The sequence below is a fragment of the Anarrhichthys ocellatus genome, unplaced genomic scaffold (assembly GCF_004355925.1).
Source record: "Anarrhichthys ocellatus isolate YVR2014 unplaced genomic scaffold, GSC_Weel_1.0 scaffold27, whole genome shotgun sequence".
NCBI lineage: Eukaryota > Metazoa > Chordata > Actinopteri > Perciformes > Anarhichadidae > Anarrhichthys > Anarrhichthys ocellatus.
In genome coordinates, this window is record NW_022280057.1 from 3,003,758 (window position 1) to 3,023,417 (window position 19,660).

The 19,660-nt window shown below is 42.0% G+C and overlaps 1 protein-coding gene across 11 annotated transcripts in view; it reads right to left on the bottom strand.

The window, feature by feature from the left end:
• Positions 1-11,418, bottom strand: part of atp11c (ATPase phospholipid transporting 11C (ATP11C blood group)) — a 40,042-nt gene extending 28,624 nt beyond the window's left edge. For 10 of the 11 annotated variants that reach the window (XR_004213277.1, XM_031862536.1, XM_031862535.1 and 7 more), the window contains exon 1: positions 10,901-11,418. Coding sequence is in view for 9 of the 11 variants with exons in the window: in XM_031862536.1 (XP_031718396.1) it covers positions 10,901-10,927 (27 nt within the window). In the remaining 2 variants the exon portion in view is untranslated. The other variant, XR_004213278.1, reaches the window with a different exon arrangement.
• Positions 11,419-19,660: the final 8,242 nt, after the last annotated feature.

Sequence of the window (19,660 nt, forward strand, 5' to 3'; positions counted from 1 at the left end):
CACACACACACACACACACACACACACACACACACACACACACACACACACACACACACACACACACTTAAGTCAAAGTAACGTGAAGAATTTTGTTTTTCCGTCAGTAAGTTCATGCATGCTTCGTGAATGATTACAAACTATTTTTAGTGGACTCTGGACGTTTGTACCAACATACATTAGTTAAAGGCAATATTTCAGATGGTGATTGTATACATGAATGGTTGATGATCACACTAAACTAATGATATAATTAACCTCATTTATCAATTAAACCATTAATTGACAAACTGACTGAATCAGCATCTGGAAAACAAACTTGAGCATGTTCCAAACTGCCCGTGCTTTTTTCCTCCAATTATATTATCATATAGTTATAGTCGTAAATGATTAAGGTTATGCAGGCAGGGGATCTGCTTCATTTAATACAAAGGCCAGCAACATGTGGGTTGAGGGGACGGATTACCATGAACATCTGATCCTGGACCAGACCCAGGGAATGTGTGAATTACGGCCACCTGGACAGCAAGCTGCCCAAAGTCTGTTGCTGACAAGAGGTGAGATCAAAGAGTAGCCTCACTTGCAAGCCTAATTCATGCATTTGGGGCCCAAAAAAACAGCCTACATAACTCCAGTTTATGCAATAATTAGCTTTTCATGAGCAGTCAAATAACACAAAATCCTAATTCCAAAATATTTCCCATCGTCTCTCCAGACGGGACTAGAGAAGAGAACCAAAAGGCTTATATAATGCTCCCTTATGCATGAGCAGACGTGTTCACACCTCAGTATGGCTGTCAGATCTACTATCCCCTACCCGCTCGACACACACTGACACTAATTCAGCAGGACCAGACGGACCTGGCTGCCAGAGAATGAGGGGAGAGAGAGTGGGAGGAAGAAATAGTGCGAGAGAAAGGAAGTATCCAAGGACACAAGCACATCACGGTTTTTCTTTATCAAACAACAACCAGCACCCAGAAGGAGCAGTAAACCCCATGGACTACTTTGTTCATTTGTTTGAATCAGATGCAGTGTTTCTGGCAGTTATCCTTCCTCTGTGTACTCTGAAAAATGCTATAAATGTAAAAGAATCCCCGATATAAAATAGCGAACACCTCGTATAACACAAGGAGACAATGTGGGTCCGGAAAAAAGGGCTGCGCATACAAAATATAAAACGCAAGTAAGGTACAATTTACAAAAGAAATTAGCCTCGACTTGGCTTGTGCCTTCAGGGTTACAGGTCAGACAGTCAACAGTATACGTTGGCTGGCTCCTGCTAGTGCCATCCATCACCTGTGCCCATCTAGGATTGAATATACACAAGAGCTTCAAGGTTGCAGGCCTTTCGGATTAATAAAACATAGGCAAACATTGTTGCAACTACCAACATAAGCAAGCTCTGGGCCTCAGCAATTATTCTCAAACAGAAATGTTGGCACCTACACACACATAATTAATGCTGGAAATGAGATGCTATATAAAATGAGAATGTAGATTAAGCCCTGGGGTCCTAAAGATAAGAACTATTGAACGGACATTGATTTAATGGAGATTATTCGCTGTAAAATATAATGAGGGTCAGACCACGAGGCCCACTTCATTTCTGAGCAGTTACGTGATCGCAATGCACAGCTCAAAAACAGGCAACAGGAAATGCTAATGTAAGGAAAAATAGGAGCGATTATCTATACATCGTGAGTCAAAGGTCAAACAAAGCCGTTCAATGCCAATGATGAGCAAGTAAAGGAAAAGTGGGCGAAAGTCAAGTGCCAGCATGTCAACAGCAAACAGCAGATTCACCCAAGATGGAAAAGCATCGGCAACAAAACGTGAATGAAGATCAATAAAGCAAACATCCAATGCTAATTAGAAATAAATGGTGCATTAGTGAACTGCATGACTCTGAAACTTTACATTAAATGACACTCTAAATTAAATTATGCACAAATTGTGAAATGGGCTCCAGAGGGGACAGGGGGGGGAATATAAGACTGCATTCAGCTACTGCCAAACTCCCAATGATGACTCGGGTCTGATGACACCGCGTCCTGTCACAGCATCTCACTATTCAGTGACTATCCTGCTTTGTCACAATCTGCATGCTGCTAGCTGAACAGACACTGGGTAACGACAAAAGTACGAGGCCATGTCCACTGTAACCCTAATCCATCACAGCGGTAACTCCCTCATAGCGCAACCATGGGAAACCTTTTAAATCACAAATATTAAACGAGAGATGTTGACTCAACCCTGGTGCTGTTGTCTTGTAAGAATGCATTATAATTACTCATATACATACATACACAAGGTGGACAAACAAGCATACAAGTCTTTTTTTTTCTTTTTAAAAAAATAAATAAATAAAAAAATAAAAATAAAAAATAAAAAAATCACATTTTAATTGAAGTAATATTTATTTATTCCAAACTAGGGCTGCAACTAACAATTATTTTCTTGATAAATCCATGAATTTAGTCTAACTGAGATGTAGTGGTGTAAGGGACAGTGAGACAGTGAGATTCCTGCTTGGATCACACATTTCATGCCATAAGACACCCATACAACTACTGTTATCTAAAAGCAACTGGATTTACGGTTTTTATTCACGAAGACCACCACTCATCTTAAAAGGCATCGCTCAGTTGTCCTGATCCTTGAATTGGTCACGTATCATCATGCCTGAATCTTAGGTGACACAAACACGTGACACACACACACACAAGAATAGAAACACCACATCCAGTTTCCTTTGACATAGCCCTTCTTCATTGACATTAATATGTTGCCATTTATGGCCTGCAAATCTGTCAAAGAGCATAGAGGAAGTGGTTCTGGCTCTCAGGACTGCAACGTGTGTTTAACTCTTGCGTCTTTATTTGTCAAGCAAAGTTTAACTGAAGCGTGGCTCCGGCTGCATACTCGTGCGTGTCCAGAAGAGGAGTGTTTGTTGACAAAGAAGTGAAACTGACAAGCATCTCCTGAGCAAACCGGCAAATCAAGATGCTACCACGGTGTGTAAAGGGAAAAGGGTTCGTGACAGTAGGTGTGACATTGGCACAGAGAGTTATACACCCTGACACAAATAGATATCGAGGTCAAACAAAATCAATCCTGTAACTTATTCTTACAGAAGTGCTGAAGCGAATCGAAAAGAAGTCCGCTTAAAAGAATACAGCAGCTCGCCTGCTCTTGTAACTTGGCTACAGGAAAGAGAATCCACTTAAACACATTTAATGAGGTGTGAGGGAGCCGTGTGTTTAAGAGAGAGCACTGGGGCCCTATACGCTTGTACTTCTTTGTCTCCTGCACGTGTACTAATACATAGAACAATGAGAACGACAGATTCGTTGTTAAGTCCATGTTCCTATTTGACCTTAGTATCCATTTCCTGTAATTCTCTGCACAAAAGTGAGCTGCACACAGTCTAATGCCTCATTAGTGGTACCAGTACATGAGAAGAGTGGGCTGAAGAGCGTGCGGGCGGCTCAGTCCTTTATCATATTCGACTACTTAACAACATCTGCTTCAGCGGCACCTTATCTATCCGATCAGGTTTTATGATGTCGCTCTCAGCTTAAGTGGATTCATCACAGGTCAACCTTATCTGCCTCTTAATGTGGTGCATATTAGCGGTTTTCCCCTCACCACATTCAGGACAAACCATAATAGGGAACGTCCCAAGATAAGATCTAGTGCACTGGAGTAAGTCTAGGCGTAAACATCAAATTATATTTGGAGAGTAAATACCAGAGAAAATGTCTAACCTCCAGTAAGCCGCTGCAAGAAATGTTAACAGTAAAAAAAATTGAAAAAAACGGCCTAACTGCAACATAAAGTTGCTTTTATGACTGAATAGAGTTGAGTGATGAATGTTTGAATGCAAGGGGAACGGTGCATGCGTTGAGTCAACGCTGTTAGTCACTGCAGTACTCTAGCACTCGCTTCTCTGTCCTGTCAGCCCACTGGCCCGTCTTCTTCCTGCACGCTCGCTCCGTCTCACTAATTGTAATCTCAGATTTCATCACACATCCAGGCGCTCATTGCCTCGGCTGCAGAGCATTTACAGAGGCGACATCATTTTCTGAAGAAAAATATAGACACATTAAAATCAAACCGACAGCGGAAAGTTTGTCACTACAATGACTTCAAGAAGTATTCACCTGTTACAATTCCTGTGCGAGTTCTTAATAAAGCAATTTGACATCACATGGGCTCATTTGTCTAATTTCAGCACAAAGGTGTTTTCTTTAATTTAAGACGATCTCAATGCATCTTTAAATCACACAAAACCTCATTTAGTTTCATTTAACCAGCTTTTTTTTTTTTAATACAGTAGGACCATACCGTCTCACAGGAAAACCTTATTAAACAATTCATACCATTATTATACTACATTTTCAGGTTACAACGAAACTTTTTGATATTTTTCTTGCTCAGCTTTAGTCCGTCCTCTAAATATCTATAACAAGTGGGTGCACATCTTCATCGGCACATCTTAAAAATACTTTTTTTTGGTTGCCCATACTTTGAGGCTACCGAGTCAAGGAAAAGCAGAGCCATTACCCCATCCAACAGGTGTTACCTCCATCATGGATCCCCCAACACTCGGCCTGTGGCATAGTCTACAGAGCCCATATCAGCGGCTACTCTCTCCTCTGTCTGCCGTTTGCTCTCTGCGATGAATGGCCCCACAGAGTAATAACAGTCCAACTTGAACCGAGGGCTGATCCTAAGGAGCTGTTGTGGATAGGCAAAGGCTCATTGTTCTACGAGCATCGCTGCAGCTGCACGAGACACAGAGCGTACTGTACCACGAGCTGGTACTGGCCTACATTACACAGAGTCCCTCGACAACGGGGAGGAGGGGAAACTCATCTAGACCTCGCGCTGGGAGCTGCTTCCTCAATCATTTGGTCATCTCAAAAAGAGCCACAGACGGATAATGTGCGAACTCATTTTGCAACACCTACAGTTTACAGAAATGTTTAAAGTTTAAAACTGAACATTTTGTGACTAGTTAAGAGGTAGGGCTGGTCGATGATTTCAATGGAATTATATCGTGACGGCATCCTATAGAGATATCATGACACACGATTGCGTTGTCTGAATTGATGAGCATGTACTGAAGTCAGTATGTGTGTTTCTCACAACATCTGAATTGAAAATAATTGTGCTTACGGGAAAGCCGAGTGTAGTTAAATGAAAACTATTGTCTCAATCTGATTACTATGTATTTGTGTGCATCAACAGTCAGTATATAGCTAGGAATATTCATTATTTTCTATAACCTTAGTTGAAACTTGCGCATATTTTGCACTCAAGTTCTAAATAAAATGAGAATATACTTTTCATTTGTCTAATTCACACAGGTGTATAAAGAATAGGCTTTAGCATGTGGTTATTTAATATAGACTATTCATTTATTGAATTACCAGAAAATGTGCTGCATCATATGTCGTGAACACAAACTACACAAATCCCTGGTGGGAAACCTGTGGGCACTGTGGACCATCTACCTCATCTTGTTTGCCACAAGAGACGATGATAAAGAAATGTTGTGGAACACAAAGAAACGGCCTTGTAGACATTACAGAGGGAAATGTTTCAGCAAGTCACATTGCTGACAAGAGGTCTGTGGTGGTGTATCTGAGGCACACTGTTCCTCAAAATAGAATAGTGTACACAGACTAAATAGAAGGCTAGAGCGCAGCCGAAACTTCACAAAACAAGTTCTCAGTAGGCAAGTTATTTTCTCAATGGTTTATAGTCTGAAAGCTTTCATTTACTGAGGCTTTGGTTTTGCTTTAGAGATTATATGTTACTCCAGCTTGAACTTTGTCCCCACAGCTACCATCCTGTAGACAAGTTAGCTCAGTAAGTCCTGGAGAGAATGACTAAAGTGAAAAGGACTCTTATGGAAGAAAAAGCTCCTTGCTTTGTGCTTTAAGAGCGGGTAAACTGAGCACATTTTGAGCAGCAGCCTAGTCGCACTTTAATCCATAATTAAAGAGAATTTAAAGTAGTGTAGCCATAAATGGAGTACGGTTTTTCCAGCCAAGTGCACATACACTCTGTGCATGTGTGCGACAAATCACCAGATTCAGCTTCTTACAATGAAGATGCTGGATCCAGCTGCTTTTGTCTATGTAGTGTACATAACTAAACTGCAAAATACAATGGCTTCAATCCCCCCCCCCCCCACGTCTGGCAGAGAGCCATGCAACACCAACAGAAAGGCATTTACAGTGCGTCCTAATGATGCTGACAAGATTTTATAACAATCTCTATCTCAGCTGAAGCCCTACTGATGACATTATCTTTAATAATGTACCGAGCTCCACTGGCTGTAATTGCTATTCAATTAATTATCCTGAGACACTGCATTGGAGGGCAATGGGTCTGATGACAAAAATCAATGTGGCTCTTTCCTGCTTCTCCTCAGATGGTTGATTTGGGGTTGGCTTTTCTCACCAGACGTCTTCTCCCACTGAACTGCCACCACGTTAAAAACACTCATGTTCCTCCCTGTGACGGAGCTGTACCGCCTGCATAGCTGCGAGTTTGTGGTGGAAATAACCGTTGCAGGCTGTTGCCTAGCCTGGGTGTTCATGCGAGAGTGTGTGCGCGTGTGGGAGGGGGAATGTCACGCAGCACTTGTTAAATCCTCACATGGACTTTGCAGTTTCTTTTCCGTCAGGCGACAACAACAAAAAAATAAACTGGTATGACTAACCATCACAGATGCTGGCGTCTCACCTCCTCCCTCCGTGCTCAGACACAGAGAGAGAGACAGACACAAAAAAAAAAAAACACACACACACACATCTCAGCATTCTCTTCACATCTCACTGCGAATGCTCTCTGGGTAATGCTAGAGCTGGAGCATGGCACAGAAAAATCTCTGGATGAGCCTTTATACATATATGGATGACGAGCATGCGTTTGGAGGGCTGCTAGCCCTGCGAGGATACGTGGGTCAGGAAAAAGGAGGAGTGATGTGAGCAGAATTCAAAATAAATGAAGCAACCTGAATTATTTAGAGGTACAAACTGAGAATTCAACCTAGCTTTTAAAAGGAAGTGGAAAATTGCCACAAAAAGCCATCCATGGTCCCCTTGTATCTAAATTGACCCATCCACTCCAATGTGAACCGCTACAGGAAGCTGAAAAGAGTGTCCATTAGGTGGAGGAGGAGATGGAGCGGTGCAAAGAGGCGACAAGTACACCCCCCTGGTTTCCAGTGTTTCGGGTTTGAGTCACGAAGGGCGTTCTTTACTCCCCCCCACTATATTTCATCAGCCCGCTGTCCCACCACCGGCCGTTTATTCCTTCACACTGCCACCCTCCCCACACTAAATATATTTATCATCCTGCTGTGTGTTGCAGATGAGCTCCTTTGGCTGGGTTTCCATTACTGGGCAGCATGCAGGAGACCAGATGGAGAGAGGAAGGAAGAGAAAGAAATCGGAGTAAGCAATTCTGTTCGCAAGCCAATTCACGGTGCAAGACTAATGGCGGCAAAACGGAGCACAGCTCTAATCAATACGCATCTCTCCTAATCAAACAGACCTGATAAATCAAATGGTCCTACGATGCCTTGTATGGTCTGTTGCCTTCAGAGGAGACTCTTAACCTAACTGCTCTCTAATGCTCCAATATGTTTACAACAGGTGCTACTAGCTAGAGTATATAAAAGCAAGACTGTCCTGCAATATATAAAAAAAAAAAAAAAACACAATTTGGAGCATTCTGAAGCAGGGTAAGTCATCCAGCAGAACCAAAATACAGTCATGAAAACAGCATCGGGTACAAAGTGCTTAGAATGCTGGAAATTAGACCAATTTGCATGGAACTACTGTATCGTTCAGCAGCAGGTACAAAAACATCCTCTTTTATTGCTTCCCCTGGGAAGAGTGGTGACAGTGAAAATAAATTCAACCTTGTGTGTTTACGTTGGCACAAAATCACCTTAATGTGCAGTTGTGTTAGTGTGTACACACAGGTTTGTGTGCTAGTCTCAGAACTGCCATTGCTCTTAGGTGGCCTGAGAAACCGGTTTGCAGAGCCCTGGGGCTCCCAAACGCATTTGACAGGCAACACTTCAAAACATACACAACAACATCTCCTGCCAGGTAAGGGCCTTTTTACTGGGGAATGGGTCACAATCAAGTAGAGACAGATCTGAGACTGGCAGGATCCAGTGCAACAGTCTGCAGCAGGATGGACAGGCTGAGGAGAGCTGGAGAGGAGGGCAGAAGGGTGAGGGGGAAGCCCTGCCGAGAAGGAGCAGGACCCCTGATCAGACGCACTAAATAGTTGAGACTTCACTACACAGCCTTAAAACACACAAGTGCATTGCACCCTAAAACTAGAACAACTCTCAAAGCAAGGGCAAATATGTCTTAAATGTCAAGACATCACTGGGGTGCTTGTGAATCTAAATCTAAACCAAAAGGAAAAACTGGAGGCTAGAATATCTTCACCATCGTGAAAACTGAGACAAAATACATAATATATAAGCGTTCTACGGCTCGTAAATAACCCTAAGAGGCTGCCGTTGATGTCTTCCTACATCATGTGTGGTAAAAAACAACCTTCACATCTTATACTTCACACAAGAAACCTTGAAACAGTCCAGCTAACTTAAGTTTGTTTTTGTTAACATACCCATCATATTTTGGGTTTTATTATTATCTTCAATTAATTGTTTTGTAAATAAAGTGTTCTAAAATAGAGTTAAAAGATATTGCGTTGACTATCACATAAGATAAAAAAAGCAGCAAATCACCACAATCAAGAAGCTAGAAAAAGAGAACATTTAGTAGATTTGCCTTAAATAAATCAATGATTATCTGATTATCAAAATGCTTGTTTAGCTAAGTGATTACAGAACTAATTGTTTCAGCACTAAATTCTATAATTGTATTAACTCAAAGTAATTCCATTTGTTTCACCGGCACCGTTTCCTGTCTTTGAGCGCAGGGTAAGAGTACCTGTCGAGCTTCAGTGTACTACATTACTGGGCAGCGGAATACTTGCTACAGTACTACAACGGTCAACTTCCCAAGTGGGATTTCAACCAAGCTAGAGAGTAGGAGGAGGCCTTCTGAGGTGCTGCCTGGTTGATGGTGTTTTCATGTGACGGTGCTGTTCTCCTTGCATTCAAGGCAGGGGCTCCCTCAATGAATACTATCACCGCCAGGCTCCACCTCTCACAGATCACACTGCTGCCTTCAAGGGCTTGAACGAACATCAAAGGCAACTGTGTGATTTCACATTCCTATCAGAGCATTACAACCTCTGGAGCCCCCCTCCCCCCACAGCCATCTTTACTGATTTTCCAAAAGACACACTCAGGGTTTAGCGGCCCAGCGCATCATGGTGGAAGAGTCAAGTGAGACACATGAAGCCTCCTCGGTGCCTTTTGGTATGAGCAGTTACACTCTTCCCTCTATCTGCTCTCCCGCTTCATGATGCACATGTACCCCCCGTGGGCTTCAGTGTGTATCAGGAGGCTGACAGCCAGAGCCTCAGATAACGGCGCTGTGCGCATCAATGGCAGTGTGGCTGACTGCCCCGCACAAAATATTATTTACAGCTCACACTGGAGAGAAATTACAGCAGCAATCCTCTCCAGAAGGAGGGGAAAAATCAGCTGAAATGGCAACACTTAGAGTGAGGCCAGGAGGGGGGTCAGGCACTATAATTATTATATTGCTTCCCCTTATTCACTGTCGCTATCTATACTGCTCACATAGCCCGTGGGGGATTCAAACCACCGGCAACAACAGGTTACTGGTGCATTGGAGGATGATAAAGAGGCAGTAAAGGCGGTTTAGCATTTATAAACCTGGCCTTGCGGATAGTTACTAGCCCACTCACGGCTGATTAATGTATGGGAAAAGGGCAGTGAAACCGATGGGTGAGCTTTAAAAGGGTAAGCATTAAATTGACCAATCGTGAAATATGATGTCAAAGCAGTTCACGCTGGCAAAATGCCAAATTCAACAAATCCGGTGGATGGATGCAAAGCAACGTCAGAGCAAAGAGGGGCTGTAGTGCAATTAGAAACTATTGATTTGTGTTCTTATATTGTCTGAGCGATGGTCTAAAATCCAAAGATATTCCATGTAGACAAAAAACACAACACTGAAAAGTAGCAAATCCACACATTTATAAAAGCTAAATCCAGTGACAGTTTGGCTGATTTAATGGAGAGAATAATTAAATTGGTTATCAAATGTGACTAATTGATTTAACCAGCTTACGTTAACAGTTTCAACTGCAATGCTGAGCATAAAGGCTACACAGAGTATCTTTAGATGCAGGCCATAATGTCTTTAAATAGAGTGCATATTTTTAGCATTTTGGGACCCCAGAGAGAAGCAGCACAGGTCTCTGGAGACAGGTAGATGAGATAGCCTGCTCTCTCACCAGAGCTGTAGTTCCTGGGTTGTGTTACACGCATTGTTACAGGTGAGGCTCACTGAACATGTGATGCTACGGTTCTGGAGAAGGTTGAGAGTTTACATGCCAGACAAAAAATGACTCTTAGTTTAGCTGACATCAACTTGCATCCGTCGTGACCTCCCTGCTAGCAGAAGAACTTACCTAGCAGTTAGCTAACAGAGCAATGAAGTGAGACTACCGCTGGTTTCGTGTTGCCAGGCAGTGTGAAGTAACAGTTTGCTGCAAGTTTCTCACGGATTTCCGGCCAAAATGTGGAGGGACGAAAAAAAGGAAAATACTGGGAATGCCAGTTAACATTCTTTCAGGACATACATAGTCACTGCAGTTAAAAACGCTAGCAGGAGCAGCAGGATGACATAAGCTAACAATTAGTGTGCGTGTGTGTGTGGGTGTGTGTGTGTGTGTTGATGCCAGGCACACATACCAAACGGTTCAGTCTTCTCCGTAGCATCTTCTTGTGATTATCTTCTTTGATTTTGCAACACTGGTGGACCCTCCCGATTCAACAGACGCCACCAAGGCTCTGCTTCAGCTTCTCCCGGAGAATAACTTTACATGTATGTTAGTTAAACCTGCTAGCCCCTTTAGCTATCTACTCTCTACTCTACCGTTAGTTCTAGCTATATGAAATGTCGCAGCGACGCTACATCGTTTCCATTTTGTTTGATTTCGGTATCTTCTCACCATTCGCATTCTCTCACCCCTGAATATTTTCCGCGTTGCGGTGAAAGCCTACTAGTCGCGCTTTCCTTCGCTCGAGGCTGGAACGGTCCCTGACATTTCTCTCGTTGCCCTGTTGCTGAGACTCGTGCGAATCATTTGTGCCTCAAACGTTGACTCGCAAACTGCCGGAGACACTCTAAAATAAACCCCTAACTTCTCTCTTCCAAATCCCCCTTGCACAGGTCGCCTCACCTCTCCCTCTCAAACAGTTCTCACTCCAGCAGCAACCCACAAACGTCCCCACGTTCACAAGCTCCACCCGGCGAAGGTGCGGCGACTTTTCGCTCACAAGTGCATTATGGGTAATGTGGTCTGATTTTGAACTACAACCTTTCCTATTCCTGCATGTTCTTCGGGAGAGAACTGGCGGTTTGTGATTGCACTTCAGGGGTCGTTGAGCAATGAATAAAAGCCTCATTTACATTTCTGACGATGCAAAAGAGGATTTTAATATAGAGTTACAACCCTCATAAAAGAATGATGGATAAAAAGCTTTAGGTGAATATTGTACAAATATCTCAGCACAACCTTAAGATGCAGCGAAAGCAAGCAACAGGTAATATTTTATAAATAGCATATGTACAAAAAACATTGCAAACAATGCAATTGGTATACAAACATTTTTTATTACACTGCAGCCTGTAGAAATATTACTAGGCTCTGATTATTCCCCAATACTAATACTGTCTTCCCTTAAAGTTATCAGGTTTATTTAGATATTTACAGAACTTTTTGAAAAGCCTCCAACACATATGTTAAGTTTCTAGTGTCCGCATGTGTTTTGCAGGCCTTTAATGAGTTGCTCTAAGAATTGATTATTATTTAAGAGTATGAGATGTGTTTTGTGCTTTCAGGTTTAACAGCTGCAACATTGACATCTTTATAGAAAAGTTTAAGAATCAAACTTACAAAGAAAAGAAAAATAAAACATGAACAGTAAACAATTTGTAAAAGATGAATACATCGATGTACGTTTACGTAGGCTAAATAAGTTTTGTGATTTAAAAGACCGTCTTGATTTATGAGCTCTAACATCAAATGTCCTTCAGCTCTTGTTTTGTTGGCATTTGATCAGCCAACACATAGCCGCAGAGGGGCCTTTAAACCCCATGTTTACCTTAAAAAGTAAATGTTAACATGGTAGAAATTCTGCAATGTGATCTTTCTGTTTTGGAAATATTCTCTCTTCTGCATTTTGGAGTGCAAGTTGCAGGAAAGGCTATAAGGCAGATGATAAAAAAGTGTCATGTTGTAAGTCTTATGAAATTAAATGATGCAAGTTTGCTAATCTCTTTGACTTAAAGATCTTACTTCTTGCTTCTAGCTTTAAAGAGTATACCATGTGATGTTTGGGAGACTGAAAAGTTTCTATTCTTCTTGAAAACCACTGACTACTGGTGTCATCAGATAAAATGTGCCGATGTAGTGGAAATGTCTGCTGTTGTGACACAAGTTGAAGCAAATAAAAGCATAATACACTGAAATTCTGAGGAACAGGAAAGAACACCGAGCCATCTGAGGTTAACAATGTCTTGGTTCTTTAAAGGCCATACTGAGAGCGGCAAAGAATAAAAATGCATGCAAAGATTTAAATGCTTCACGGGGATAATTGATCATATTGTTCATGTTTAGGGAAGTAATGCTCTTAACAACTACTGTACATGAGAGTTATGATTTGTGTTATTTTGAGTCATAAATTATATAATCACTGAAACCTTGCATAAAAGGATTGTATCTTAACTTTTAGCCTTAAATGCTATACATTTAATGTGAAATTAAAATGACGCTCAAACAACATGGAGGTCACAAACAGAAATGTGACTCTGAGGCTGATTTGTATTTGTATGTGCATGAGTGACCCTGGCAGCTATTCGCATGTGGCAACCGGTTTGCATTTTGCGTTAGTGACGCCCTTCCTGTTGGTGAAATGTGGTCACTTTTGCAAACTGTCACATGTGAGGTAAGAGAAGAAGTATATTTACGCTGCAACATAGATATTCATACATAACTTTCTGACATTGTTCTTGCTATGAAGGAAGCCAGCTAAGTCAGCCACGGTCACCATGATTTTGTGTGTCTATTAGTGTCTGTGTGTGAATTAGTGTTCTAAACCACATTGGCTGATCATATCTATGTGGTTTGTGTTTTATGTTCAGCGGAAACTATTACTGGTCAACCCTGAGGAGAAAAGCACAAAAGCACATCTTTTTTTGAGTTACAAAATTAAACCAATTGACCTTAAACGTATTATAAGCAGTCAAAGTCAAATCAAGACTCAACGAAATGACTTGAGTCGTTAAAGGTCATTTATTAATTAAGCTTTTTTGTTTTGCAAGGTTTTACATAAGCAGTGTGGTCAACACAGCTCACATAGTGTTCAGTTCCATGGCTGACTTGTTGCTCAAGAATTGTTTGGACTTTTATAAACATGGAGCTATTAAAATCCTTTCAAAGTTAGCTCTCAAAGTCAAAATATTTGAGGGACCACCCCGTTTGCAAAATGTGGTTTCAGTATGTGCCATGACGTGCACCTCTTAGTAACATCACATCAGGAAGTAACCCGCTTGATGAACACTATATTTCCCATCTTTGGTGCAGAGAAAACACATGTATGCGTCATCAAGCCAGGGCCAACTGACATCTTTTACAACTCTGGCTAAGTACCTGTAAATGTTTACATCTTGACTGAAACCTCAAATTAATTGTATTATTTTTTAGAGGTGACAGTACTGTCAACACATACTGGACATGTTGTACTATGATACTGTAGCTACCTTACTTGTAATGAAAATCAATCACCATGAAGATGTGTGTGCTGTATATCATTAAGGTATTGCTGTTAAAATACAAAAAGTCATTCTATTTTTGTAGTATTTCTATGTTATATTATTTTAAATTATTATGTTATGTTAAAAGTGGAAAACAAAAGGATGGATGAACTATCTGTCACATCAGCCATGAACAGATACATGATAAATTGGATACTATCGCCACCATGTGGCCAAACGAAGAAATGTTTCATTTTATTTTACTGTTTGTTGAATTTTGAGAAGAACAGTCTCTTCTCCCTGATCCTTTACAGAAAGTCAAACACTTAGTGAGCTGCGGTGTAGCTAAGAGCACTGAATTCCTTGCAGGGTAATGTCATTTGTATGTGTAATCTACATCATTAAGGTATATACGCCATATAAACTGTGGGCTCATTACCATGTCCACACCTCTCAGAGTGACTGACATCAACATGACTTCAACTTACCTTTAATGTAATAGAATTCAAGACAAAACTAGAGATCATCTTGTAGCGGGATCACACCAGCCGCAGAGGAGTAAAGTGGTGGGATGATTTCGTAAACTTGAATCTTCAAGGAACTATTGGGATGTCACTGACAAACTGAAGATCTGACTCTGTCCAAATGCTCATAAAAGCCCTCCAATTTCCTCAGCCAGAGGGACCGGCTTTTTATACATGTCAAGCTATAATTGTTAAAGTGACATCGATGAATTTAAGGTAAATCTTGAGCTGTTGTTCATGCGGATAAATGACAAGTCAGCACATTTGAATGGTTGAAAAAAAAAATAGAAATATGATTTATGATTCAGGCACGGGCAAATATTATCAGACAGCAGTGATATTTTTATTCTGCTTACTGCATCCATATCCAAGGTGCATACATTGACCTTTCAACTGGTTGCTTTAATTCAATGAATGTCCACATGGTGGCAGCACAGCAACATCAATGAGATGTAAGCAACTTGTTGCACTGAGAGAGAGAGAAACCCGGAGCAGGGCTGCAGAGGTGATTACAGTTTCAACTAGAACTGTTGTAAAGTTCATTGCAATCAAAAATCTTGGATTTTTGTGTAGTGTTTTTTAAGGACTAAACTATTATAATATGCGTGCTGCTCAAGACTGAAATTGAAGTATGTTGCACATATGCACATACGGTACATGTGCAACATCTTTCAAAGGTTGCATTTGGTAAGATTTCAGAATTCAAATCCTTAAGTGAGGACATCACATGAGTCACAACAAAACCTTTCATGCATATTAAAAAGGATAAATAAATAAACTTAACAAATATATTTACTGTATGTCTCAATGTATTTCAATACAGTAAGCTGTGTGAAGGTAATTAAAAAAAAGAATTACCGCAAGGCAATCGCATGAAAATCTAAATTTCGTTTCAAAGTGAAAGTAAGGCTCAAGGAGTGATGAGAAGCATAAAATATTTGGTTGAGAGTATTGTTTGTACTGACAAATCTGAAACAAACTAAATATTTAAGACACACTTTGCATTTATTTGAGCACAACACATGGTTATTTTCAAATTATTCTAAGAGTTTGTTTACATTTCTAATTAAATAATTAATTTTTCAGTGAATGAATTGTAACCGTTGTATTTGGTACCCAGAGAGTGCTGCTGGTTCTGTGTTCTGGTCCTTGATGTACAGTATTTGGTGAATTTAGTGGACATTCCTTTACTGGTTCTTCCCCTGTGAGTCGCATTCGTAGTTCTGAATTTAAACTGACAGCCCCTGTGGAGGAGTTGGGAGACTTCCCCAGCCATCTGTCTTAGAGCAGCCCCCCTCCGACACCCCCTTCCCTCCCTCCACGCATCCTTCATTCCCACACTGGGCCTTTGTCAGCAGTTCCTGTCCCTGGACTAGGCGTGGCGTGCGCAGAGGCTGGGGCGACCGTGGGTGCTTTCAGAGGCACCTGCAGATGGGACAAAGGGCCAAGGGTGCTGGGGCTGAAGACAGATTGATGCTTTGTGCACTGGGGCTGGAGAGAGCGAGCAAGGGAGAGAGAGCAAGGGAGAGAGAGGGTGGTGGGGGATAGTTAGCTGAGAAGTTTTCAGGGAGAGGATTTTTGGGGGAACACGGGGTTGGGGGGTGAAGGGGGAGGTCTGTCACTCCAGTCTGTGTGAGTCCAAGCTTTGGAGGACCCAGAGAGATTGACAGCTTTTGTGGACTGCATCTCTGCACAATGGTCGTGCTTTAATGGGCGGTAAAGCTAGAGTAGAGCTTTGGGGAAGGTTTGGTGGGGAGGTGGTGCTTGGTAGTGGTTGCAATGATGGCGGTGCGGGGAGGCTGAGGGATGGGGGGGGGGGCAAAGGCTTTACTGCTTTGCTTGGTGGGGACCAATTCATGGGTATTCAGTCCAAGACTCGTTATTCACTGAATGCATCCAGTGGAGGAATGCAGCAGCATCAATTAGAATGTGTTAGCAGATAGCAACGCAGGGAAGAAAAACCTTTTTCTCCCTTTTGCTCACAGGACAACACAGTCCCACTATAGGAGGTGTCAGAGCCACAAAGCCTTTTTTGTGGGTCTCTCTCCATTACATTACCAGTGCAATATGTAAGGTGGGGACTCTTTTGATTTAAATTAAGTGGAAAAAACACTAAATCCTATCTTCATTCAGCAGGGATAATGGTGTTATACTCTATAAAGGTCTTTAACTACTTATGTGTGGCTTAAAATCTTCCCCAGCTCTCTTTTCACTGCACCTCAGTGTCTTACTCTCATTGGGGGCATTATATTTATTCAATGGTGGAGGGTCAAAGACAGACGGTTAAACAGAGTTGCTTGTAGCCTTAACTGCCGCATCACTTCTAATTGTGTATCAGTGGGTCAGTGGTTTGTTGTGTTGTCCCCCTGTAAGAAAGGAAGAGCGGATATGAATTTAAACAGTATCTTGTAAGGCATTGTTTGGAGAGGGCTCAGGCCACCACTTCAGACTCAGAGGGCCTTTTACTAAAAGACTCGTATTTCTATCACTTTCAAGAAAGTGATATAAAAGAGGAGGAAGGAGTCGAAAACACTTTGATGGTGATCACATGTCGGGGTTGACACACCATTCTGTGTTTTGAATGTAGAGAGGCCAGCCGCACATGCCCTCCGAACTAATTAGGCTGCACTTAATTGAATGCTTTTGAAGGTTGCACACAGCAAACACATTCTGTATTTGAAAACAATGAAAATAGCATTAATTCCAATCAGCCATGTCCCATGGTTCATTTCACTAAAACCTTCCTACTAAATTTCCAATTCATGCTATTGGTGAGAAATTTTGAAAACAGGGGGGGAAAAAACTTATTCTGCACCGACCAACTTGAACAGGCTGATTTTCGAGTTTTCCATCCATGCACTCAGCATCCATTTTGTCTCCAATTTCCTTGCTTTTAACACAAGATGATACAGATGGCATGTGCGCTGAAATAGAATTGGGAATTTTTGTTCTCCTTAGGTTTAATGAGAACTAACTGGCAGGAACCTCTTGCAGAAAGGTGTAGATTTCAATATGAGCAATTATGCTTCATTTGAAGCCAAATGAGGCAAATTTGCATCCTCTGAAAAGGGAACCAGTGTTAAACTGTATGAAAAGTGCAGTAAATTGGGGCAAACATCGCAACGTGCAGAAATGCATCTCCGCTGTAATTGTGTAATTGTAGAAGAGCTCTAAATGCACAGCCCAATTAAACTTGCTTCTTCTGCAAGGCAAAGAATTGGCAGGTTATTATGCAGCAAAGTATCAGCACATTTAAATAGCTGCCTCCCTCATGGGTGGGGATGGAGGGTGGGATCATTTGCAGCAAAATGGAATATCTGATCAAATATGGACAGATGTCTTCATACATGTGGAGCGGCTGTGAATTGGATTGGAAGAGGCAAGATGGATGGATGGCCTCCTCTAAGAGATAGAGCTTCCTGCCCTGAGTACTGAGGGGGCACAAGAGGAAGAGGGTGAGAGAGGGGGAAGGTTAAGCTCTCAGTGGGGGGAGACATTTCCCTGAAACACCAGTTGATGGGTTTCTCCCACAAAGGGTGGAGTGACGCAGTCTGCACTGCTGCAGAACAGCCTGGTCTCTGTCTGGATTAGGCCCTGCAGCACACAAAGGGGAGCTCAAGTAAACGGTTCATGAATGTTGATTAATTGATGCCATTTTTTGCAGTGTGCCATGGAGATTTAGAGGGTAGGGGTGCATGAGGGAGGTTGTGAGTAAGCAGAGAGAACTGCGATCTGAGGCTGGAAATGTGTTTTTGTGAGTGCATTTTTCAGATATGCAAATCTTAAATGGTTGCTATAGATCACAAACTGACACACAAGTTTGATTCATAACTTCAGCAGAGTTTCCTTAATCTCTCTTACTTCAGTAAACAAGACAGCTTTCCAGCTAAAAAGTTCTAAGAGCTCAATCGAGCTGGCACCCTGTGACTATCTTTGGTCTCTTTGTGCTTTGACTCCCGATGGTGTTGTCAGATGTGCCCAGCTGGCACAGTGTGCAGCTCAGGTGGCAGAGGCAGCGAGGAGGTTCCCACGATGGGGTTTAGGGGTACAGGTGTGCTGGGAGAATGAGGGTGGCCCAGGGCAAGGAGGGGCGAAGCACTGGCCCATAGCCCTCCTCAATGGAGGGATCCCAGGGGCCAACTCAATAGCCTGGGTTCCACTTGATGGAGAGAGAAAGGAACGTTTCAGCCGCTGCCCAGCAGGAAAGATCTGGTTGTGGGAGACCTCTTTCAGGACTCACTGTTTGTCTGAAGGCTGTCACAGCAGATGAGTACTCAGCAAACAGCGTGAACAAGGATTTGAACCAGAAAACCAACAGAGCCTTGACAATATTGTGATTGGGCCTTGTCTCTTTAGAGGGGGCTGAAAGCCGAATTGAGAGCAGTAACAAGTGCACATTCAGAGCAGGACGGGGATGCCTTAGGGTTGTGTTTTATGGTTTTGAGGCTTATACGAGGTGGATAAAGCAAAATCATGTTAATCTCCCTTTTCTCTTTTCTAAAAGCAGAATGGGTGTGAACCTGTGGCACTTTAATTGCCTAAAGTCTTACAAAGTCATTGTTCAGTCTTGTTAAGTCAAATGTGAATGAGACTTTCGTCAGTCCAAACAGAACACAAGTTGAAGCATTCTTTAAAAATGTAAATATAAGCACTGAAACAAACAATTACACTGAGATTATTTATGTTATTTCACCTTTTCTCTGGTGCTTTGGCTGTTGTCAAAGGATCCTATTGATGAGCCTGCTGTGGACGCCATATAGAGGATACTTTTGATTATTTTGTTCTGCAGCCTTCCAGCCTCTTTCAGTGTCCCTACTGCACCTGATGGTGTCATGTAAGATTTACAGTGCCTCTGTCAGAGACTACACAGTCATACATTTACAACATAGTTTGTATTGTCTGTATTCGATATGGGATATTTTCCACCTACCACACACGCATACAGCACGCACGCATGCACTTACACAAGACAGACACACAGTCAAGCCTGCACGCTTACCCACTTACTGTGACTCACACAAACATACAAGCACCTTTGCTTTGTCACCTGGTTTCTGCCCAGAAAAAGGGATTAGAAGAAAAAGCGCAGTTCATTCCAGTAAAGAACAAGAAGGGAAGGGGGAGGGGGGGGGGGTTGCTATTGTTTTCTCATTGTGAGGATAAATAAGA